We start from the raw sequence: 24,763 nt of genomic DNA, 5'->3' as shown, positions 1-24,763 counted from the left end.
TTTCAATGTAAATAGAGTTATGGGTAAACCCCGAGGTCAACTAGTTCAAATCCTGTATCTTAAGGTTGTAAGTTATTTATAGTTCTTATTCATTTTCTATGTTATTATATGATCTACATGTGTGACTATTTAGTTTGTCATTTTAGTGTAACAAGCAGCTAAATTCATGGGAATGTGGCTACTATGTCATGTCTTGGATTAAAACCATCATTCGAGTTGACATTACAGATGACTGGACTGAGGTAATTATACTTACCTTCAATACATTATAAATCAAATTCAGCTTTGAACATATGCAAACATAATGAATTTGACTTGATTTTGCAACGCTTCAAGAATACATCTTCTATATCAGAGGAGACAATTAAGAAGATACGACAAAAATGGGCAACTTATCTTCTGCAGAGATGGACTTAGGATCCATGCCCATGTCTTTAGGAAGAATTTTATTGTTGTTGAACATTAATTACCTTTAGTTCAAGTTTTGATAGTTTAAGTTTGAATTGTTTTTTAAATTGTTTAGTTCTATTATTACTTGAAACACATAGAATATATTATTTTGTGATATGCTGAGAATATTTTTTGTTTTTCAGGTATGGTTTTATTGTAAAAATAAATTTATTTTTTTGGAAAAAAAACAAAAGAGACGTCAGTTAGTACCATGTCCGATGTCAATTGACGTATGTCAGTGAACTGTCCGACGTCCAATTCCTTCTAGTTCCACCCCTAGATTGACGTCGAGTATAGGGGAGTCTGACGTCTATTGTGACATTTGTTGGGTTGTTAGCCTATGTCAATTGACGTCCAATGAGTGCTCCGACATCTCATTGATGTCTCCCAATATGACATTAGGAAGTGATCAAATATTAAAGACCCAAAATAACATACGTTAAAAGTCTTTTTTAGAGTAGTGTAATCAAGTTGAGATTAGATATAGTCTCATCTATTAATTAATGAATCAATGAAAAATCTAAAACGTAAATCATCATCTTTCTTTCACTATTAAAATTACATGTAAAAGAAAAATTTCTTTCTACAAGATTTGCGAAAATATTTTTAATAGTAAAAGTTATATAAAAATTGTTTGACTAATCATAAATCTTTAACACCTCTTCACGATATCAAAATTTAAATTTCCTAAACATTATGAAATTTTTAATACATATTTTAATTATCCTTTCTTCCATATTTAACCAGTTTTCACATTAATGAATTGTTTATAATTATATTTGGTATAAGAGCATATTATGTTGCATGTACCATAAATAAGACTAAGCGAAGACCAAGAAGCAATTTTATGAATTTGTAGTTGACATATAATTATTAGTATGATCATACGTAGTTAAAATAGATACATTGTTTACTTAGACTCACATACTTTAAAATCATATAAAAAAACATTAACTGAATTACGTGGCAAAAAGAAAGAGACAAGTTAATTAATGTTTTACAATTTTTAAGAAAAAAAAATACTGATTTACCTATTTTACCCATATGAAAGTATAATTTGTGTTCTAAAAATACCATTTAAATCTTTTTGAAGGTAAGTTCTAAAAAATACACAAGACAGTAAAAAATAAATAAAGGTAGGGGCAGGGTAGTCTACGGTGTGCACCGATGCAGCCTCAATCTGAAAAGGGAAGGAAGGTAACCTGAAATTAATGCCAAAAATTTGGAAAAGAAAAAGAAAATGTTAGATTGTTAGCACACACTCTAAATATGGATGTCGTAACGTTCGGAATCATAGTGGGCATTATAATCCTTTTCTTAGTCATTGTTTGCTTCATCACAATCGAAGGCACTTGCAAGTCCCGCTCCTAATTCAACTCTATACTAACTTTCTCTTCTTCTATTCTTTCCGATTCCATGGCATTGGGTAAAAAGAGTGTGGTTTATTTGGCATTCCTTTTCCTCTGTTTGGATCTGGCAATAGGGCATAAGCCTCATTCCCATTCCCATTCTGGTTTTTGTGGATCCGATGCCCATCATCACTGTGAAGAGCACCACCATCATGACCATGACCATCACCATGAGCATGACCATAAGGACAAGATTGATGGCAGGTCGAAGCTTCCCGAAGAGTTAGCAGAGGAGGAGGATATGAAACTATACGGCTTCGGCTTTCCGCATGAACATGACCATCACCACGATACTTCAGAACTATCGGGTTTGGGTATGTTTACGGATTTTCACTCACGTCTTTCTCACCCTTCCGTTGCTTTTTTCTTTTCTTTTGTGTTTTCTACTTGCGATAAGCCCTATGTGACGATTTCGACATTTGTAATTTCGAATGCAACTCGTGTGAGGTAGGTCAGTGTGATTATTTGATTGCCAGATTAAGATAATTAGATCTGTAGAAGCTTTGAGGGGAGATGTTGTCCTAGGTGATGTAGCTTTTACGTGCAGAATGTGTAGAGGGTTTATAGACTGATGTAGAATGGTTTGTTGTCATTGTAGGTTGAAATGATGAAGCCTATGCTTAGTGTAACTTATGATAAATTTTTTAATTAAAATGATGCAATTGGGATTCAACAAATGTACCGCAGATACTTAAAAAACATGTATAAAAGTCACCAAGTTAATTTCTTTGGCAGTAGATATTTCCCTACGAAACTATGAATTTTTTTTTTTTTTCTGTTAATTTATGTTGTATCGTGTGGTTATTCAGTGAGAAATGACTTTATGGGATGAGGAACTACTAGCTGACCTCCAATTAGTGGAAAACTGTCTGTTTATCTCAGTTTAGCAGATCATTATGGTTTCAATTGTCCGACAGAAGTGCAATTGGATCAGTTCAACTTGAGACACATACACTTTTTCATACACATTGAAGTTGAATGCTCCTCTCCTCCATTAGATTGTGCATAATTCTGTCTATTACAAACAGCCTTCTCTTAGCTAACTTTTCATCTCAGTAACAGGAAAAGAAAAGTCCCATTCATGGTATTTCTGGAAGGTTGGATATTCATATTGTTTCGAATTTGATGTTTATGTAGTTCATTTGTTTTTGTTGTAGGCCTATGGTTGAATGCATTGGGCTGTTCATTTCTGGTGAGCATGGCTTCTCTTACATGCCTCATTGTCCTTCCTGTAATTTTTGGTAAGGAGATTTTTTATTTTTCACTTGGTACGGTATAAATTATTTATTTCTCAATATGAAAGGCTTATGTACAGTAAAGAAAACTGAATGGTCTGAATCATTCATGTATTTCAGTACAAGGGAAACCGTCAAAGGCTGTTGTTGATTCATTGGCTTTATTTGGGGTCAGGTTTCTTCTACCTATTTCTTTGGTTTCACTATCTTGAGTTCTCTTTTATTACCTTTCTTTCACCATGTTTATCAGTTCTCTTCAGTTGAGTGTCTACGGTCTACTTTGTAAATTGATTGAAACTGGATCAGATCTAAGAAAGAAAAAACTGTATATGATGTATATTTATTCCTTCTAACTGAAGTCAGTATCAGCAATTTAGGTTAACAAAAAACAAATGACAATCTATAGAAAGAATTACAGATAGCTACTAGCCAATTAATCAAGGGACCTTAATATCTCCAATTCTCTCTACATAGTTCTTTCATTGAACATACAAAAGGGCTGACATATATCTTCCAATTACAGATATATTTTTTTTTTCCTGCTTCATTTCATTGTCATTGACCATGTCTTTTGCAGGCAGGAGCTATGTTGGGGGATGCATTTCTTCACCAATTACCACATGCTTTTGGTATGAAACGCTTCAGAACCTGTTTTCTGTACGAGTTTTTGTATTTGTTGATTGGTTTCGTGTAATAAACAGGGGATCATTAGGAAAAGAATATTCTAAAAAATCTCTTTAGTAATTAGGAAACAATATCCTTAGAATCTTCACATTCATTTCACTAGATTTTATTTCCTTTTTCAATAGAATGTGATTATTACAAATAGAGTTGAGAATGTAATTAGCATGATTGTTATTAATATTATATTTCTTTATTCCCTCATTATTCAAGCTGGTAGCAAAACTCCTAATCTTGGGGGGTTTGTTTCTGCTGCCTCAGTTGCTGCCATGTCTGCCATTGTCCTTAAAGATCCAAATCTTTCTAATAGCCTTGTGTCAGTTCAAAACTTATGAGTGAAACTGTTTTAAAACCTTCTTTCTCTTGTTCTCACTATGTTTTTCAAGATTTTGCCATGAGTAGGACGATTGAAATTGTCAAGGAACAAGTAGGGTTGTATTGTCTTAAGAACTTGGAAAGATAATATCAATAGACAAATGACTTTCTTGTGTCTCCAATCTTGCACTATTTTTTAGTCCTCTCAAATTTGGGTTCTCTCCTTCGAAGTCGAAGACATCCATCATTTTATGTTCTAAAGTTATGTTGCTTTATTTTCCAAAGATTTTGTTGAGTCATTCATATATGTCAATTTGCAAAGTATCATTGAGCCTCATATCCTCCTAGTAAAACAAAGAGATCCTTTTGATTTGGTTCATTATGTTGTATGGGGTTTGCATAAAATTCTATAATATTTAGCATGAAATAGTGTCACTTTTATTGATAATTATACTTGTGCCACATGGATTTTTCTCATGAAAGAAAATTTTGAAGCTTTTGTTATATTTGTAAATTATTTTGCATGATTAACACAATTTGGAAAGTCAAGTAAATGTTTACATTCTAATAATGGAGGGAATATGTAACCCATGACGTATTTAAATTCCTTTTTGAAACATTGTTTATGAGTTCACATGTGTGCATGCACCGCAATAAAATGACATTGTTGACTTTTGAAACTTTTTCTTTCAAATGTTTATCCCTAAATCTTATTGGGGACTGGTTTTCCTCACTATTGTCTAAATTATCAACCAATTATCATCTCATGTTCTAGGTGGAGTTAGTCTTATTAAATATATTTTTTCTTTCTTGCCCATATGTTCCTTTTCTATCTAGGCTCCACAAAAGAGTTTTTCGGTGTGTTACATTTGTCCCTGTTCGTAATGAGTTTTATGGGAAATTAGATGAGCTGCTTAATGTATGTTCATTGGTTATGCCTTTAATAGAAAGGGGTATTGCTGTTACATTCTTAAAGTAGAAAGCTTTTTATGTCTATTATTATCACTTTCCATGAAATCAAACCTTTTTACATGCATCCTCAGCTTCAATGGGAGACTTCTACAAATGCCAAGTTTTCTTGAGTTGTCCTTTATCCCTTTGGCACAAGAACCATTCTATATTGATGCTACTCTTGGTACATCTCTTGACATATCTCACATGGACTCTTCTGATGCTACTCTTGATAAGGGTAACTTTGTTCCTAAGTGAGATGGGATAGAATGTTAGATGAGATAGAAACAACCTAACTTGATCCAAGGACAACTCCAATCTTCTGAGTTGAGGGTGAGTGGTTATACTTTTGTTGCTTTAGAACCTTTTGAAGATTCCTTAAAAAATAATTGTGAAATTAGCCAAGATAGAAAGGTAGTAGGATGTGGACATATTTATAATGTAAAACAGATTTGAGGGCTCATTGAATCTTTAGGAAAGCAAGGTTAGTTGTTAAGAGGTATGTCGAACCTATAATGTTGATTATGAAGAGACATTTGCTCGAACGAAAAAGATAAATACCATTAGGATCATTCTCTTATTTTTAGCTTATTTTGGTTGAGAGTTGCAATGATTTGATGTGAAAACTGATTTCTTGCATAAACATCTAAAGGAAGAAGTTTACATGGAAATTCCTCTAGTTTTTGGATCTATTGAAGAAGTGAATAAAGTGTGCAAGTTAAGGAAAACTTTGCAGAACTGTAGGAGTCACCTTATGCTTGGTTTGATAAATTTACTCAAGCTATGATCTCCTATGGTAATCGAGAAAGTCAAGATAACCTTACTTAATTCATCAAACATTTCTTAGAAGGAAAACTTACTCTACTCTTGGTCTATGTGGATGACATGATTTTGCTAGTAAGATTGATTGCAAGGGCCCTAGAGATCTCACATAACAAAATCATAGAATTAAAAGTGATGAAGATAGTTCTACAATGAATAAGGGCCAACCTCAAGGAGTCGAGTGGAAGCTTGTTTACTTAGCCCACACGAGACCTAACATTCTTATGTTGTGAGTGTAGTTTGTGAGTTCATGCATGATCCAAGGGAGCAACATTCATACACTGTGAACATAATCTGATAGGTTCAGGGGGAAGTAATGTTCGAAGGAATGAGGGTAACATATTATAATTGTCTGTGAGGTGGGTTGTTCTAAACAAACTATTATATATAGTCTGTACAGGGGTTGTTTTCAGTAGTTTTTTGGAGAAATTTATAAGTGAAAGGAAGGGAGAGACAAGTCCTGTCGAAAGACCTGGGTTTTGTGTGTGTACCAGATATAGCCCAAGCTATCTGATTTTCATAGGAAGATCATCCAAGAACCTGTTTTTGAGTTCTTAACAATGTTAATAAAATCTGGGTACGTATCAATTGGTATTGAGAGCCTCTTTCCTAGTGCTATGGTGGCTGTTGGGGCATGGTGAATAAGAATGGAGGCAAGATTGGATGGGCTGGAGCCTTGGAGGGAAAGCCCTGAATTGGTTTCAATGGTGGGAAACCTAAAATCCGAATCCCATGTGGGAGGCTTTCAAGGGGGCGATGGTTTGTCGGTTTTAGCCAACAATGCTTCAAAATCCTTTTGAAGTATTGACTGGGCTTCGTCAATTGGGTTGGTAGGAGAATATATTGAACAGTTTGAACAATATGCTGGATTCTTGAAAGGAATTCAACAAGATTATTTGATTGACATATTCTTGAATGATTCAAAGGAAGAAATAAAGGCTGCGGTTAAACTGTGTGAGCCCAAGAATCTTGTTGAGTTAATGATGAAGCCTCAAATGGTGGAAGAAAAGGTTAGAGTCACCACCAAGGGGGAATCTCTCATTGTGTAGCTTCAAAGTAACACCTACTGACAGTTGCCACCTACTCATAGTTACTCAAAGGAAGGGTGAAATTCAGTGGGTTTTACCAACTCCAACAGAGGAAGTGGAGAAAGCAGTAGCTGTGTGAGCACCAGCATTAGTTCTCCCGCTGGGACTCAACAAAGAGGGGCACCGTTTATAAAATTGTCCCAAGAAGAATTGCAAGATAAGATAAAAAAGGGCTTATTCTTCATGTGTGATGAGAAGTTTAGGCCTAATCATACTTGCAAAAATAAACAGCTCCATATGCTGCTTATTTCGGAAGAGGAAATTCAAGAGTTAGGGGAATGTGCTGCCTGCATTCATAAAGAATTTGCAGACTTTCACCTTAAGGATAAGGTGAATCTTCATGGAGGGGGTATTGATACGTTTCATACAATTTACAAAAGAAGGAAAAAAAGAAGGTAGTTAGTACAATTGAAAACACCTCCCATCCATTGAAAACAGTTGGAAAGCTACTACAACCATCAATATTGAGTTTCTTGCCTTTTCACCTCGAGGACAAGGTGAAACTTCATGTAGGGAGTATTGATAGGTTCAAGGGGAAGTATATGTTAGAAGGAATAAGGGTAACAAACAGTTATAACTGTCTGTGAGGTGGGTTGTTGTAAACAGACTATTATAGTATGTATAAGGGTTGTTTTCAGTAGTTTTTTGGAGAAAGTTGTAAGTGAAAGGAAGGGATTGACAGGTCCTCTTGAAAGACCTGGGTTTTTGTGTGTACCAGTCACTGGATACAGATCAAGCTGTTTGGTTTTCATAGGAAGACCATCCAAGAACCTCTTTTGGAGTTCTTTACAGTGTTAATAAAATCTGGTTACCTATAATATATCTTCAATATTTGAAGAAAAGTCCAGGAAAGAGGGATTATTGTTAAAGAGGAGTTGACAATTAAATATGGAGCTCTATAATGATGCAAATTATACAATGTATACTACATATAAGAGGTCTACTTTACGATATTGAATGTTCTTGGGGGAAAACTTCGTGACTCAAGGAGGGCTAAATTTGAGCCATGACACATGGGGTATGTGAATTATTGTGGTTGAAAATTATTTGAATGATCTTAAAGTGAAAAGTGAAGAACGTATTAGTCTCTATTGTTACAATAAAGAAGTTATTTTCCATGCTTACACTCCAATTGAACATGATAGGACTAAGCACATAGAGATAGACTTAGACTTCATTAAAGAAAAATTGGATAATGGCCTTACCATTAGTTCTTAAGTCCCATTTCGGATTCAGCTATGAGATATGTTTACAAAGGGTTACCATGAAACAGTTTCATAATCTCACATGCAAATTGGGAATGATAGATAATTCATTCACCAACTTGAGGGTGAGGAGAAAATATTTTGTTGAGTTACAAGGAAGGATATATTAAATTATTACAAGTGTGGTGTTGTAAGATATTAGAAATCACTGTAATCATTAGTCTAGGGGATAGAGTTCTCTGTATAGATCCTCTTGTATTAACCCTTTACAGTCAAGATCTTTTTTCCCCTCATATAATTAACCCTTTTCAAGTCATCTAATAGATTATAATACTTCCATCTCGGTTCATTTCTGTTGGATGTTCTTGAATTGCCTCTTTTAGTTGCTATTGGGATGGCTTTTTTGAAAATAAATATGCACAGGCCTGCTGGAAAATAAATGTGATTATTTGGGTTACTTAATAGTTATGGAGTATAAAAGAAGAAAAAAAAAATGTGGGAGTGGTAGCCATAAAGCAAAAATTAGTCTATGATTTCAAGTGATCTCCTCATGCTTGGTTTGGAAAATTAGTCTCATTGTTCAAACTTTTGGAATGAAACACAGTGAGGCACATTATCCAATTTTTTACTGTCATACTTTGTTCGGAAAATGTGTTTACTTAATTCTCTATGTTGATGACATAATTATCATAGGAAATGATGTTATTACTAGAATTTCACAACTAAAGGAACACTTATGTCATCACTTTCGGATTAAAAGTCTCAAATAATTTCTAGGCATTGAAGGGGCTCAATCAAAGGGAGGCATTGTAGTTTCTCAAAGGAAAGATGCTTTAGATATCTTGGAAGAAACAAGAATGACTAGCTGTAGCCCAATAGATAACCCCATGGGTCCAAATATAAAATTAATGGAAAATCAAGGTAAACCCCTCTCAGCCTTTAGAGATATAGAAGACCAGTTAGGAAACTTATTTATCACACTACTACAAGACCTAATCTATCTTTTGCTTTGGGTGTTGTTAGTTAAAAGATCCTTGTATTGATCATTGAAATGCTATCACCCACATCTTAAGATACCTTAGAAAGGCTCCAAGACAAGGTTTGTTTTTGGGTATTGTGATGCTGATTGGGTGGGACCTCTTATGGATAGACGATCCACTAGAAGGTATTGTGTTCTCACTGGAAGAAATATTGTTTCATGGAAAAGCAAGAAACAAAATGTTGTTTCCTGATCTAGTGCTGAACCTGTATATAGGGCAATGACATCTCTCACTTATGAACTTGTATGGGTGAAATAATTTCTTCAAGAATTAAAATTGTGAGATCCAGCAAATGAAGATGTATTGTGTTAATCAAGCTGTTCTCCACATTGCTTCCAATCCAGTGTTCCATGAGGAAACTAAACACATAGAACTTGATTCTCATTTTTTCCAGAAAAAGTTGTGCAAGGAAATTTGTATTGAGTGTTTCAGATCCAATGATCAACTTGTAGATGTTAACAAAATCCTAGATTGAATTTATTTGTTCTAAGCTTTGTGCTTATAATTACCTAGATAAAGCCTTTTTCTTGTACCTATGGGTGTTGTTGATGTAATTGTCTTCTATAAATGACAAAGATTAGTTGAGAGATAATAAATCTCTTAGACTCTTTTTTACATTATTTTCAGTCTTAAGTCCTTGTATGATGACATTCATGTTCATAAGTTCTGTATTGTCCTTTGTACCTGTGGATGTGTTTGATACATTAAAGTATAATACAAGGAGATAGTACAAAACAAATACCTAAGTTACAAGACAACTTTTTTGTACATTTCATTATTTGGTGTGTTTACTAATGTAATGTAATTTATTTAATGTGGTGAACATTAGTTGATAAATATTAGTTGTGCTGAGTAAGATAAATTTCTCCATTTTAAATGTTTCAGAAGAAAAGGGGTTAAGGATGTAAGATATTGGATGTTGTTTACTTTACATAATTTATTGTGCACTTGACTTTAGAAGTTTCAGAAGAAAAGGAAGTTTCTATTTTATGATTTGCATAGAGATGTCCATGCTTGTAGCGTTGTAGGTTGATTTAATTCCTTTGAATTATTGTGTTTTTTCTTCCTGTTTTTTTAAGGATATCTTATCCTTTACCTAATTCTTCTGTCCCTTTCTCTTTGTAATATCTTTTGTGTAAAATATTATTATTCTTCAACATGATATGATTCTTTTACTGTAGGTGGAGAACACTCTCATTCCCATGATAACCATGAAGATCATGACCATGATGTTAGTCTTGGACATGGTCATTCACATTCTTTGGCCGATCTCTCGATAGGATTATCTATCCTTGGTTAGTAGTGATATGCTTGATGTTCTTATAGATCACGTTGATTATTATTCACTTTTAAATTATTGGTCTTCTTTTGCTTTAACAAATTAGTTAGGCAATGTAGTCAGGATTGAGATCTTACTTAAGATTGGAAAGGGAAGTATGGATTCTAAATTGGGTGATTGTAACATGGATAGTAAGATCCTAGAAAATTTGTGAAATCCAAATATGAACACACTATATCTTTATATCTCACTTGAAATTGGTATTTGAACATCAATTCAATATTGTCGTTCTTTTCTGATAAGTCCCACCATTAATCATAATTGTGCATCCTATTTTTCTTTGTCATCCTATGTGCTTACAAAGTAAGTGATGTATTTTTCACTTCGTCCTTCAAATATTTGACTCTAATCACATGACAGAATGGAGTTTTAAATTCAAGGCCATGCCATAAAACCAAATATTGAATTCTTCACCCTTTGCCACATTGAAAGGACTTGAAAGGATTAATATGAAAGAAAAGAAGATTTTTATTCAAATTGATTCCTTTGAAACAGTACATAGTCTTTATATATTGAGACCTCTAACCCTAAACTAATAAATACGAAGATCTCTAGAATCTTTTAACAACTTCTAATAACTTATATTAGCTTATATTAATACATTTAATATTTATTAACTTCTGGTAATGCATTTAATATCCTACTTACAACACTCCCTCTCAAGACGGTGATAGGATATCTATCATTTCAAACTTGCATGTGTGGTCATGAAATTGCTCAGTGGGAAGACTTTTGTAAAAAACTCGAGTGGCTAAAGCCTAGATGGGACATAGGAAGTAGTGATAAGGCCACTATCCACCTTGACTCTATCGATATCCCATGGAGATCATAACTTGAGTAAGTTAAACCAAACCAAGCACGTGGTGACTGCTTGAGTCCATTAAAGGCTTTCCTCAACCTACATACTTTATTCCCTTTAATAGGCCTAAAACTTGGGGGAATTTCCATTCAAAAAAGCATTTTTCACATCAAATTGTTATAATTCCCAACCCAAATAAGTTGCAAATGAGAGAATGATACTAACTATATTCGTTTTCCATGCTTGCAAGGAACATTGGTCCCGAGCGCATGAGGTACACAACTCCCACACACACAAGGAATGCCACTTCAAAACACAATATTGACTACCTTGCAATTAAGTAGATATTTTATCTTTATTCAAATAAATAATAATTTTTGTTTGAGTATAAGAAATTTTCTTGTAGCCTTTTGAATGGATGGTTGTTGTTGGAATTTCCATATCGACTAAAGATAAGGTCAATTTACAATATATATAAGTGGGTGCAAGCCTCACTTTACAAGCCGCCTCACTTTACAAGCCGGTTTTATGAGGTTAAGTTAGGCTTAAAAATCCACTGCATAACATGGTATCACAACCTTGGATTAAAGCTTATCCTAACGAAATTTGTTATTTGTTAGGTATATTGTTCCACCCACTATTGGGCCGCTATTACACCACCCATTGCGCTCGAGATGTATAAGTCTCGATATGAGGGAGGTGTGTTGGAAATCCTACATCGACTAGAGATAAAACCAATTTACAATAAGTAGATGTAAACCTCATCTTACAAGCCAGCTTTGTGAGGCTTGTTAGGCTTAAAGTCCACTTCTTAGCATATGTGTTAGGAACCAAGAAATGGAAAGGGACAGAAAAGAAAGTCTATATTGGATAGGATGAGAAAAATCAAGTAATAGGAGAGCACTATCTTCTCTAAGGGTTTCTCTTTCGCAAAGGATGTTTCCTTTCACAAAAAGCCAATGCTTAATTTATAATAACAATTCTCCCCTATTTACCATAGTGTCCTCCTATTTATAGATATGATGGGCCTGACCTTGATATCCCTCTAAATGTTAACTACTATAGTCCCTTTATTCTATATGCTAAAAATACCACTCCCTCATAATCAACCTTGCTCTCAAAGTTGTAAACTAGGAATAATTTCCTCCAATACAGTAGGATTTGAAAATGGCCGTCTTCTCCCAGATCTCACTGTTAGAAGCAAAATTATGCAGCTATTTTTTCATGAGCCACCATGCTGCAGCACAGTTATTGCAAAAGATTTGCAAGCTTTCCCAAACACACTAGGAGCGAGAGTAGCTTAGTTGTGAATAAGGTGCAAGTCAGTGAAAACAGGATCTACAAAACTTGAGCAAAGCCTCCTGAAGTATGGTTTGGACCCATAGCATTACTAAGCATTTTCTCTTGAACCCATAGCTACATTTTGGCATATGAGTTGCAAAACGTAGGGGATTTTTGCTGAGAATTGAAACAGGATAGGAAACAAAACCACAAGCAGAATTAATTTGAACAACTTAAGATGAACAAAAAACAACTGAAAAGATAGACGACTTAAATGTAACATCAATAACCTTTTCCAAATATCAGAATAGTCCCCCTTTTGTTTTCTCATCAAATACTCCCACCCAATTTTCCATCATGATTTTGGATCTAGCATGTCAGACCAAATGTTAAGGTACCAAAAGACAAAATAAAGATTTACATTGAATTGGATGAAAAGATTTATAAATACTCTATTATAAAGGTTTTATCGTTACAAAGTATATATCTTTTTACAAAGTTAATGGCTCTACCTTCCATCGCCACTTGTAACTTCTCTTGCTCAAAATGTCCTTCAATTTGAAATACATCTCCACTTGCTTAACCCAACCATTCATGTCATCCGAACCATTCATGTCATCTTCTGAAACAACAAAATTTTTAATTTCCTCCATCAATCTTTATTCAAACCATAAGTCAATTATATTCTTGTTTTGAAATTCCCTTCTGCTATGTAGAAATTGCTTCATCGAGACTTACAGAATTCTCATCTTGCTGTGTATTACAGTTGATGATCTCATGTAGTTCATCAAACCTTCTTGTAGAATCTTATCTATCATCCTTGTGTCTCTTCATTATATTCTTGAAATCCTTATCTGAACTGAGCGTTTTTGTGTGTACACCATGAATGGCAGCCCAAATTCCTGGGCTGTGATGCAAATGTAAGGAATGAGTTGAACATAAAGGAAAGTATTTAGTAAAGAACTAATCTTTATTATATTACTCAGTTAGAAACAAAATATCCCTACTGCAGTGAAAAGATTGACGAATGTTTTATAGCAATTTGGTAGCCTAATGTCTCCCTTACAACCAAAGAACACCTCCCTCTCCAAACTTTCATTTCTCCTCCTCCCTATTATTATATACTTTACTAATTACTGGACTTTGGGCTTTTTGGGCCTGAATCCCTTGCCTTTCTGACTCTTCTTACATAAACTCAACTAGGCTATTTCTTCCTGCACCCCAATATTTTTTCCTGCACATCCCATATTTTAAAAAATCCCAACCAAAAATACCCCTGCTCCAAACTTATGCAATATGAGAGTTTGATGAATAATTAGGGTTTTGGAAAGGTGGTATTTGATAGGTTATAGGGTGATAGGGCATAATGGGTAATGGGTTTAGGTTAAAAGGCAGAAGAATGGTATAAATAGGACTCGGTTATATCGTCAAAGGAGAGTTAATTAATTGTATACTTTGTACTGACCAGTTTCGAACCTGGTGAGAGGGGTTAGGCCCTTGAGTTACACTTTGTACTCAGTGATTGTTACTGTGAATAACATACCCATTGTTTGATTCTTTCTGTCTTGTGTGAGTGCATATCAGTGGTGAGGGTGACTGTTAGGTTCTTACACTAAAGATTCCTAACAAATTGGTCCGACGTGCCGTTTCGAGAAGCTGTCGGATCGAAGTGGAGGTGAAGAATCACGAAACTTCCAGAATCGTGTGGGGGTGAAGGAAATTGCAGTTGATAGAATGAAGGCACAGACAGGGGCGTTGCGACCAAATTATGCAGCAATATGCCAAGATTATGCAGCAATACGATAAGATTTGCAGGAAATCATAACGATGTTGGGCGGTCAAGGTCACAACCAAGACGACCAACATTGGGACCGACGAGAGGAAAAGGAAGGGGAGAGAGAGGGGATGGACGCCATGAAGTGTAACCCAACAGGAAGAAGAGAGTAGATTTACCTGTTTTCGAAGGGTTTGACCCAATGGGGTGCATTGCTAGGGTTTGAGACCCAGGGGCTGATAGAAGAAGAAAAAAGGGAGCCAGGCATATAGTAGAATGGAGGGAAGTGTTGGTTATTGGGTCCGGGCCTAGAAGGCTAAAGCCAAGAATCCTTCTTGGGAAGGACTGAAGGAGACAATGGTGTGGCGATTTGGAGAACGGAACAAGGGCACAACCGTTGAAGGGTGGCGCGCTGGGCAGGGGGATTGCCTGAACAAATTGGAGAGCAAAAAGAAATGAAGATTTACGAGGATGATGTCCTCGACGCTTCAGGTTTGGCTAGTGCGTTTCGTTGCACGCGCTCCCTAGAGGCTCCAGATTGAAGCATCATCGAGTCGCTCATTCTGGTGAACGAAATCGCAGCGGTGGAAGTCGACTGCTCCATCGCGCTCTCCTCCTACCAGAAGTGGAACATCATCACCCAAAACTGCGTGGCCTTAGACGTGCAGCGCAACCTCACGCAGTGCCGCCACAAGTGGCATGCGTTGCTCCGTGACTACGACCGCTGTTGGAGGCAAGTTGTCACCGAATTTCGATTACCAATTGTTTGAGGCAGTCGAACGCGTGGTGAGGGCACGTGAGGAGCGGGGCATGATTGATCCCAAGAGCGATATCGAAACAAGGAACGATGCGCGTGGCGCCACCGTGGAAATTAGGTTCAAAAGAAAAGGGCAACGAAGTAAGTTTAGACACCGCATTCAAAAGCCCAAATTTGAACAAAGGCACGAGGACAACCATAAAGAAGAGCATGAGAAAAAACCATTCTTTTCGTGGGTGAAAAGAGAAGAGGTTGAGCACAAAGTGGTGAGTGTTGAAGAGAATAATAATAAAAGTAACAGTGAAGGGGTTGCGGAGCAAGCGATGAGTGGTGTTGAAACAGTGGAAGTGGTGGATGTGGTCACCGAGAACCAAGAGGAGCAAAGGGGGCTTGCAGTTTATGATACACCTGCTAAGGAGAGAGAGCTGCTTGAAGCTTTGAAAGACATTAAAGACCATTTTTAGAAGGCTTATGATGTTGGAAAAGAGGTGACCAGAATGCTGAAAGTTAATAGAATCTGGGAAGAATGGAAGATAGTGGAGGAGGATTTGCAACCACCCAAGCCTCTAGACCTGAAGTTACAGGTAGTAGCCATCGGGTTCTCTTCCTATGATAAGACCACATCACATGCAATGGGCTCAAGCTTCATTTTTCCAACCTTGAGGACAAGGTTGTTTTGCAGTGGGGTGTAATGATAGGTTATAGGGTGATGGGACATAATGGGTAATGGGTTTAGGTAAAAGGCAGAAGAATGGTATAAATAGGACTCACTTATATTGTCAAAGGAGAGTTAGTCAATTGTATACTTTGTACAGACCGGTTTCGAACCTGGTGAGAGGGGTTAGGCCCTTGAGTTAAACTTTGTTACTATGAATAACATACCCATTGTTTGATTCTTTCTATCTTGTGTGAGTGCATATCAGTGGTGAGGGTGACTGTTAGGTTCTTACACTAAAGGTACCTAAGAGTATTCCAAGTGGTATTATGTTAGGCTTCTTTAGTCAAGAAGTCTAACTATCACCCAAAACAACACACACTCACTCATCATATTACTGGAAACAAAACTGTATTATTATTGTAACCAAAGAATACAAGAATAGGAGAGCACTCCCTCCTCACAAAGAGTCAAAGCTCAATCTACAAGAATATCCAAAAGTACCTTGACACAAGACCTCCCTGCCTTCTTATAAAGGCCCCCATAACCAACTAACCAACTAACAACTAATTCCTAATCTATTTCCTTTTATTCTGCACACATTATATCCTAACATATTCCTTGCTGTGAGTTCATCTTGCAAAGGTGATGGTGGTGCCTCCATGTGAGTACTGAACCATATATGAACAATTTCACGTTTAAAAGAACAAACATGAACCAAAATATAACCCTGACCGTACAATCAATAGTGATTTTTCAGATTAGAAACACATTTCAGATTCCCAAATCCATAACGTAATTTGGGTTATTTAACATATAGGATTCTATAATCCAAAACGAGATTTTGGATTCAGAAGTATTCTGGATTATACAATCCGGCATGTACAAATACATATTGGATTTCACAATCCAGAATTCTTCTAGATCCGAAATATCATTGCTAACTGTAGAGTTCGTCATGTTACCTAAACTTAGATGCGTTATGGATTTTAAAATCCGGAATGAATTTTGAATCTGAAAAAAATCAAATGATAGATACACCCCAACCAGAAACAATGAATGCGAAAAACTATGAAACTCAATTACCTAGTTAACTCTCACTCTCTGCCAAGAACTATAGAGGAACCACTTTCTTCTTCGCAAGCTTTGAGCAATGGAGGTGCAGATCGTTCAAGCTTCAAGTAATGGAGGTAATGGAGGTCCAGGGAGTTTCAACCAATGCATATACACTGTAGCTTTCCAACAATGGAGCTGTGCCTTTGGGCAATGGAGGTGCACATGCTGTAGTCGCAGAAGTGTATGAGGTGCAGCGGCTAGGTTTACATGGAGATAGGTTTAGGGTTTTTCATATTAGAATTTTTAATAATTTTTAAATAAAGGGTATTTAGGTCATTTTTCTGAGCTATGGCGGTGCAGGGAGAAAATATGCGGGTGCAGGAAGAAACACTGACTCTACTAATGGGAGATCTGTTGCTAACAAAAAGCGTAAAAACAAACAACTTTCATAGCTGTGAGGAAAAGGGTTTGGATGGGGAATTCAAGGTTGAATTTCTGCTCAAAGATATGCGTGTAGGTTAGGAACCCAGAATTGAAAAGAGGGAGAAGAGTAATATTTTTTATTGTATAGACAGAAAAGAACACAAAAATGGTAGAGCACTCTCTCCTCCAGGGGTTTCCCCTTCACAAAGAGTTAAAGATCAATTTACAAAATTATCCCCAAAAAGTGCCCAGCATACCAGGACCCCCCAACTATATAAAGAAAACCTCACTCACCCTAACAACCTAACTGACATCTACTCAATCTATTTCCTCCTATCATACACATTATATCATATCAGTAACTGTGATTAATCACCTTTACATCTGTCTTCATATTCTCTTAATTTTCTTTCATCTATATATTTCTAGTCATTTTTAGTGTTAAAAAATTAGGGTTATCTGATGGGTTCTCTAAGAACCAGTGTTTTTTACAATGTTTTATGGTTCTTGCAGCTGGAATTGTACTCTTTCTTCTTGTGGAGAAGGTAGTGAGGTATGTTGAAGAAAACTCGGGGGAAGCTAATTCATGGACACATGGACACCATCACCATAACCACAATAGCAAGAAAAAATTGAAAGACGATAACTTTTCTAATGATGCAAAGGAAGACAGATTGCTAGATGAGAGAAAAGATAATCCAGTGTCATCTGACGCTTTAAAGGGAGATAATCCTTCTGAATCTGAAACCTTGCTCAGAAAGGTAAGATGAGCAATGGAACGTTACTTCGACTGACTGAGGTTGGCATGCAACATTGGTTTGGTTTGAAGCATTTTGATGTCACACATGCTATTACTTTTATTTGGAGACATTGATGTTTTACCCTTCAGATGTTTGACCAGTTGTGCTGGCAATGCAATTAATAAAGGGAATATGATAATAATAAATATGCACAACGTGAACAGCTATAATAGTTTGTTTACCCTCGTATGATTCTGTATTACACATTTAGCTTGAATGGAATATTGGAGGGAATGGGGAAAATTCCATCTAATAGTTGACATAATTGTATCACAGAGAATCGGAAGCAAGGTGACCAAAAGTAGTGTTGATAGCTCCTCAGATGATATAAAATCTTCAAATGTTAAAGAACCAGTTAGATTACCAACAAACCTTGTGTTTGGTTATCTCAATCTTTTCTCAGATGGAGTGGTAAGCTATATTGTGATATTTGTAAAATGAAGAAAAGCTTTCAAGTGTATTTATGCAAAATATGTTAATATTGCAGCATAATTTCACAGATGGAATGGCTTTAGGAAGTGCGTTTTTGCTTTATGGATCTGTTGGTGGCTGGTCTAGAACTCTGTTTTTGCTGGCACACGAGCTTCCTCAAGAGGTTCAAAATCATCTTTGTTCTGTCACATGTTCACTATTATGCTATCTGCAGAATATTTTCATCTCATTTTTTAGGCATAACTTCAAATTGTAATGTGCAGTATCCTGAAGGCCTGAAAATTTTGTTTTTGTTTATGGAGTTTATTTTTCTTATTGCCTAATACTGGCTACAAGTGATTAATTCTTTTTATTACTCGATTTTAATAAGAAAAATTTAGCTCTAATATGCTAAAACCTGCAAGATGTTGTCAAAATAGCCAAAACGCATGATTTACATGATGTCACTGAACTAAATTATATTGTTTATATAATCTTCACTGTTTTGTAAATCTAACAAGAACAAGTTACTATAAAATTTCGTGAAAAATGTTATACAGGTTCACCCGGGGATATACATTCATATGTATGCATAAATATACATTGCCGGTTTATAGTCAGATTTGAAATGTATGTCTAATTAAAAAAAAAGAATTCTTACCTATAATCCTTGTCACTATTCATCTGCTTACTTTTATGAAATATATGTCTGTCATTTGACCTGCTGTGCATTGTTAATGCACATTCGATACTATTCAGTTCCATGTTATGATTCTGTTTCTTATACAATTCTCTTAAACTGGTGTTTACTTGAATCTTGTACATTTTTAAGCAATGTGACATTCTAGTTTCTCGGGTGTCTTCAAACTGTTTGAGGCTATGAACAAGTGCAAGAGCTAATAGGTGCATGTATAAACTGTGAGGAATATTCATACTAATTGGAAAAAGAAAAAAATTGGCGATACCAGATGCATTATTCATTGTTGTTTTGCAATTCTCTTTGGAGTTCCACATTATTGTCAAATAATTATCATTCTCTAGCTTTTCTAGTTTATCTCTTTAAAGCAGTTACAAGTCTTGAAATAACCCCAGTGTTTATTAGCTCTTCATTCTTGATCTGATGTTGACTCAATTTTATTCACTCTGTTCATGTCAGCTTCATGTTTTGTCTACTTATTTATCCCTGTGATCCATTTTGTGGAGGGCTACTAAAGAAGAAGATTCTTCTTATAATTTCACTTTAAATGTTTTATCTTGAGCGTTGAACACTTACTGGTGCTGTCAGCTTTGAAGTAAATTAAGATAAAATATGAAGCTGGCTTCTTCATATCAAGGAGGGGTACTAAATATTGCACACCCTTGCTGGGCATCCCAAAGGCATATTTTAATGGTGCTCGTATATGTGTACTGCTTAACTTTTGGCCACGGAGAAAAAAGCATTTGTGATGCGTTATTTGTTCTGTGAACTTCGAACTATTGCAATTTTATTCCTCTTGTTTGTGGCACTCAATGCTCGCATAATTTGGGTGAAATCCCTTTTTTAAAGTTTCTAGGGTTCTCTTCAGAAATTAAAAAAACTAGAAAGAAGTGTATTTTATAAAATATATTTTATCTTGATTTGAGTTTTATTGAAGTAGATGAAAAAATAGTTGCTTTTTATCCTGTGAATGGTTGAATATTTTCCTTGCTTTGCCGGCCAACTTCCTCCTCTATAAAGGATCAATTTTTACATGGATTAGCGGGCCTAATGCTTGCTATTTCTACTTGGATCATTCTGGCAGCTTCCAGATCTACATCCATTAGTGACACATTTAGGCGAATATAAGTTGAGCATTCAGTGTTAACATTTTCTAATTGGTGAAACAAAATTGATGAAAATGATCATATTTTTGCAATTTGAGTTTCATGCTTTGTTATTGTCATTTTATAATGCTTTCAGCGTAGTATTTCCTCTTCTGTTTTGGTTTTATTTATTGTTCATATCTACATTTCATTGGTATCATTGGTTTGAGATCTTACTTTTACCACCCAAAAGTTTTATGCTTTTACTTTCTTCCACATACAGATTGGTGATTTTGGCATTCTCATTAGATCTGGTTTCAGCATACCAAAAGCTTTGTTCTTCAACTTTCTGTCAGCACTTGTAGCACTTGCGGGGACTGCATTGGTGAGTGTTGTCTTCGTTAATATTTCACATGAATGAATTATTTTTGTGGATCCTCAAACAGCTTTTCCAGACAATTAACGTTGATCTCTTTTTGTTGTAATTAAGACTCACTACAGATCATAGTGTGTACTGAATTGGTGATTAGAAGAGCATAGAAGTAAATAAGCACAGGAGGAAAAACAAGGATGGCTACTTACAAATTTCTGAAATAAAAAGTTCTATTTATTTTTCTTAATTAAAATGAGCTAAAATTGAATAGAGAGATTCATCATGCCTTAGATTTCTGTTCAGTAACGTCACAACTGTTGAACTTTTATATACTATATATGATTCTTCTGAAATCGTGCTGTTGAGGAATTTGCTGATTGAGTTTGGTCTTGGATAATATCTACCATACATTTCAAATCCCCAGTTCCCCTTGCTTTTATCCACAATGAACATAGAATGAAATAGAAAAACCGCTGTTCTTGGTGCAGGCGCTGCTGTGGGGGAAAGATCCTGGACAGTCATCTCTAATTGAGGTAAGGAATGTCTAGTAACGTATTTGCAGGTTGATTTCAAATTTCATTGATTTTAGCAATAACTTGTCTCGCTTTTGACAGGGATTTACAGCAGGTGGATTTATATACATCGCAATTGCCGGAGTACTTGCAGAAATGAATAGCAATGGGAATACAAAATTAAGAAGTACAGTTGTCCAAATAATCTCGCTGACAATGGGCATGGCTGTTGCCCTAGGTATTTCTCTTATAGAATGAACGAAATGTTGTCACTTTAGGACTTTCACCCTCTTCATTCCTGATGTGCCAATTAGTTTAAAAAAAAAATATGACCGAGCTCCAAATGTTTTCTTTATATTTTGCTTTATGCTAAACGGTGATGCCAGAAAAAAGGTTTGTAAGGAAGGCGAACTGAGAAAATGATGCATCAATCAGATGGTCAGGCTTTAACACCAAATGATTCCTTACTCCCTAACATAGTGTAAACTTTGTACAGTAGATGTACTTTTCTACCGTCATTAATACTAGCCTATCACAAGCCGTTTGTGTTTGTCAAACTGTATCTTGTGACATTTTTCTTCCTTTTGAGCTGTATAGCAGTCAAAATGCTTTCCTCTTTCCGATGCACATAAGATGAAGACACTAATTGTGTCTGATTGATATTGTACCATTTTCCATCCTTGTCTTTATATTTTTGGTTTATGCTGTCTTTTGACTTTATTCTCTTTCAACGGAAATAGAGCCTGCACGCCTTATTTTGGACAAGGGTGGTTGATCTTATATAAAGTTCACTGCACATATTATGATGGGTAGTAGGTATTGTGAATTTTTATGCAAAACAATTGATTTGCAGTTATTTACGTGGACAATTTTCTTTAAAAATTTCAGTAGTATAACACTCTTTCAGCAGATCTGTTAGAAATCACAGAATTGTGTATGTTTCCTTCATGATTTAATGAATTTCATTTTCGATTTCGTAGTCTTCAACAAATTTTAACTGGTAAGAGAATTAGGAAGAACTGGACAAGGAATTGTATGATATGCATATTTGCAAACGCTGAAGTATAAAAATATCTGGATTTAGTAGAAAACACGAGGTACATTTTTTTCACGACGCACACAAGATGAATACTTGGGATGTGGCTTCTCCAACGCTTTTCCTCTGGCACTATTGAATCATACTCAGCTTATAACCAAAATGCGTCCTTAGTTTCATGGATTGTTGTGACAGAACTTATTTCTCTGTTAAGACTCAAACTTGTCCACCTGTTGCAGCACCTGAAAGATGGTAATATTCTGGGATGGTAGGGGAGGGAGAGGTGGCATTCTCATTAATGGAGTCATCACAAGATCTCCACCTCCGTTTGTGAGGTTATGATGCCTCTTTCGTACTCCTCGAGCTGGAGGTTCTGCGTCCATGGAGGTTGTTCTTTCCCCATCTCCAACGACCCTTGTTATTTCTGCTCTCTTCTTTAAGCTTTCTGCAAACCTCTTTTCATGCATCCTTTCATCCTACAAAAGTCACATTTATGTCAGTTTCTTCCCTCAACTTCGATTGAACTTCAAATATGGAAGTACTCCTCTTACACTGCATTTCCTGGGGGCCTATGGAACAATCAGTGAACCAAACATAAAAAATAAAATATTCTGGTTGTTATCTTCCTTTTTTAACCTTTCCTACAGAAACCAGTAATTAATATATTTACTTTTCATTAACTTCAATTATTTATTGTTTGCAGAATAATTCTGGTAGTTTCTATATTATCTTCCCATGAAATTTTTATAAATAACATATTAAATGTTTTTTATATTTAAATTAATTACTAAATGTATTTTTTTATTTAATACTGTCTTATATTATATTTTTGAGAGAGGATGCAACACGAAAATATACAACCCTTCTCTAACTAGAATCAACCTCAATAAATCTTTTACAATTGACATGGATATCTAGAAACTAAAATCGAGTGATGTTGTATAATACCTTCTTACTAATGTCTTACATACCCAAATATATTAAATGAAAAGATGAGTACATATATTTAACTATATTGAGAGAATCAATATTAAAAATGTTTTAGGACAACTGAAATTTTTTGATAAAGGCCAAATACCTTTGACGACATCTTGCTAGATGAGAAATAACATTGACTGCATATAAGATTTTTCTTCTTCCTTTATTTTTTTTTTTATTTTTGTTTCAAAGCAAACACCTGACTAGATTAGAGATACATTAGAAGAAACATCTGCCGTACAGAGGTTCAATTAAGATACAAAGTTCTTTTCTTTCAAAAGCTTCTAGCCTCCTGTTATTGTCTTCGCCGTACTAAACCCTAAAAAGACATTCTCCACATCTGTATGCTGTAATTCAGAGCTAGAAAGAGAAGCTCAGATGGTGTACCCCTAGTCTAGTATATACATCTTCCAAATATTGCAGGCCAAAAAATTATGTTTAGGATATCAAATTCTTGCGATATATATGGGGTATATAATAAGGTACATATCTCCAGAAACTTTACATGTCGGTCCCTATGCAAGCAAGAGACTATTATGAGCACAAAACTATAAGACAAGTGAGGAAATAAGGAATCACCATGGGCTCAAAACAAACATAAAACGAAGCTGCATTGTTTTTCCTTACCATGCAAAATCCCTGTTTCTCATGCCATCATATGATAATAAGTAGATAACTAAACAACAAAAAACAAATATGCTTACATTAATAACGGAAGACTCAGGCATTGGGCATTTCACGGGACGGTCTTCATCTGGTGGCTCCATAGGGTGTTCAACTGGGAAAAAATCAGTGCTTTTATCAACCGCTTGAAGATGATGCACTTCCATGATGATACTGTTTTGTTGTTGTGTTGCACTAGCTTCATCTATCAAGCGAAACTCGCTCTCCTTTTGGTCCTAATATTTAGAAAATTGTTTTTCGTGAGCACCACATGCTGAGTGTCACAAGAACATGGAAGAAGAAAGGAAAAAACAGCTAAGATTCTTCACCATTAACACATTCTCCAAATACCATTTTATGAGGGAATAGGTTGGAGAGAGAAAGAAGGTTTAAGAGCACTTACAAAATGATCCCCAAATGAAAATCCCATCAACATATGAACTCATGCCAGAAGCTGAGAAAATGTTGGTTTGTCTGTCTGTTGTGTGTGTTTGTGTCTGTGAGAGCGAGAGAAAGAGAAAAAGATAGGAAAAGAGAAAGACAGCATAAAAAGGTGTAATAGAGCAGGATGAAAGAGAGAGAGAGGTGGCAATGTGGGATCACCTTATACAGTTGAAGGGGAAGAAAGATTCCCATTGGGATTTTGCTACTGCTTTTAAAATTTTAACCTTTCGCTTTCTTTTATTTTTATTTTATTTTTTAATTTTTATATGGGTCCTTGTCTCTTGGCGAATCAGAGGCATTACTTTTCTTTTCTGCTTTGCTGCTTTTTAAGAAGAGTAGCAGTGTAGTTGGATTGAAAATGTTGGATTCTCAATTTCTCTCTCTATCCCACATACTTTCTGCTTTACTTGGATATTGCAAGAAGCAAATAACGTACAGATTTTGTGCTTGCTGCTAAGTTTCATTACACCCATCGTAAAGACCA

The 24,763-nt window shown here is 35.5% G+C and overlaps 2 protein-coding genes and 1 long non-coding RNA gene across 3 annotated transcripts; 1 reads left to right on the top strand and 2 right to left on the bottom strand.

Moving 5' to 3' along the window:
• The first annotated feature begins 1,602 nt into the window (after window positions 1-1,602).
• On the top strand, window positions 1,603-21,847 carry LOC106769091 (IAA-alanine resistance protein 1). Its single transcript, XM_014654561.2, has 11 exons — window positions 1,603-2,173; window positions 3,017-3,100; window positions 3,215-3,264; window positions 3,672-3,723; window positions 10,378-10,491; window positions 17,794-18,041; window positions 18,357-18,491; window positions 18,568-18,675; window positions 20,557-20,658; window positions 21,135-21,179; window positions 21,261-21,847. The coding sequence occupies exons 1-11, from the start codon at window positions 1,867-1,869 to the stop codon at window positions 21,414-21,416; spliced, it is 1,401 nt and encodes a 466-aa protein (XP_014510047.1). The 5' UTR covers window positions 1,603-1,866; the 3' UTR covers window positions 21,417-21,847.
• LOC111242042 lies at window positions 11,060-17,776 on the bottom strand. Its single transcript, XR_002668533.1, has 3 exons — window positions 16,888-17,776; window positions 13,354-13,522; window positions 11,060-13,237 (listed from the first exon to the last, which is right to left on the bottom strand). It is a non-coding gene; the product is annotated as an uncharacterized LOC111242042 (long non-coding RNA).
• A 331-nt stretch (window positions 21,848-22,178) lies between the features above and the next one.
• Window positions 22,179-24,556, bottom strand: LOC106767653. Its single transcript, XM_014652586.2, has 3 exons — window positions 24,239-24,556; window positions 23,877-24,071; window positions 22,179-22,670 (listed from the first exon to the last, which is right to left on the bottom strand). The coding sequence occupies exons 1-3, from the start codon at window positions 24,269-24,271 to the stop codon at window positions 22,404-22,406; spliced, it is 495 nt and encodes a 164-aa protein (XP_014508072.1). The 5' UTR covers window positions 24,272-24,556; the 3' UTR covers window positions 22,179-22,403.
• Window positions 24,557-24,763: the final 207 nt, after the last annotated feature.

Source organism: Vigna radiata, chromosome 7, assembly GCF_000741045.1.
Source record: "Vigna radiata var. radiata cultivar VC1973A chromosome 7, Vradiata_ver6, whole genome shotgun sequence".
NCBI classification, from domain to species: domain Eukaryota; kingdom Viridiplantae; phylum Streptophyta; class Magnoliopsida; order Fabales; family Fabaceae; genus Vigna; species Vigna radiata.
Note: the sequence above shows the minus strand (reverse complement) of the source record. Positions and strands in the feature narration are given on the sequence as shown.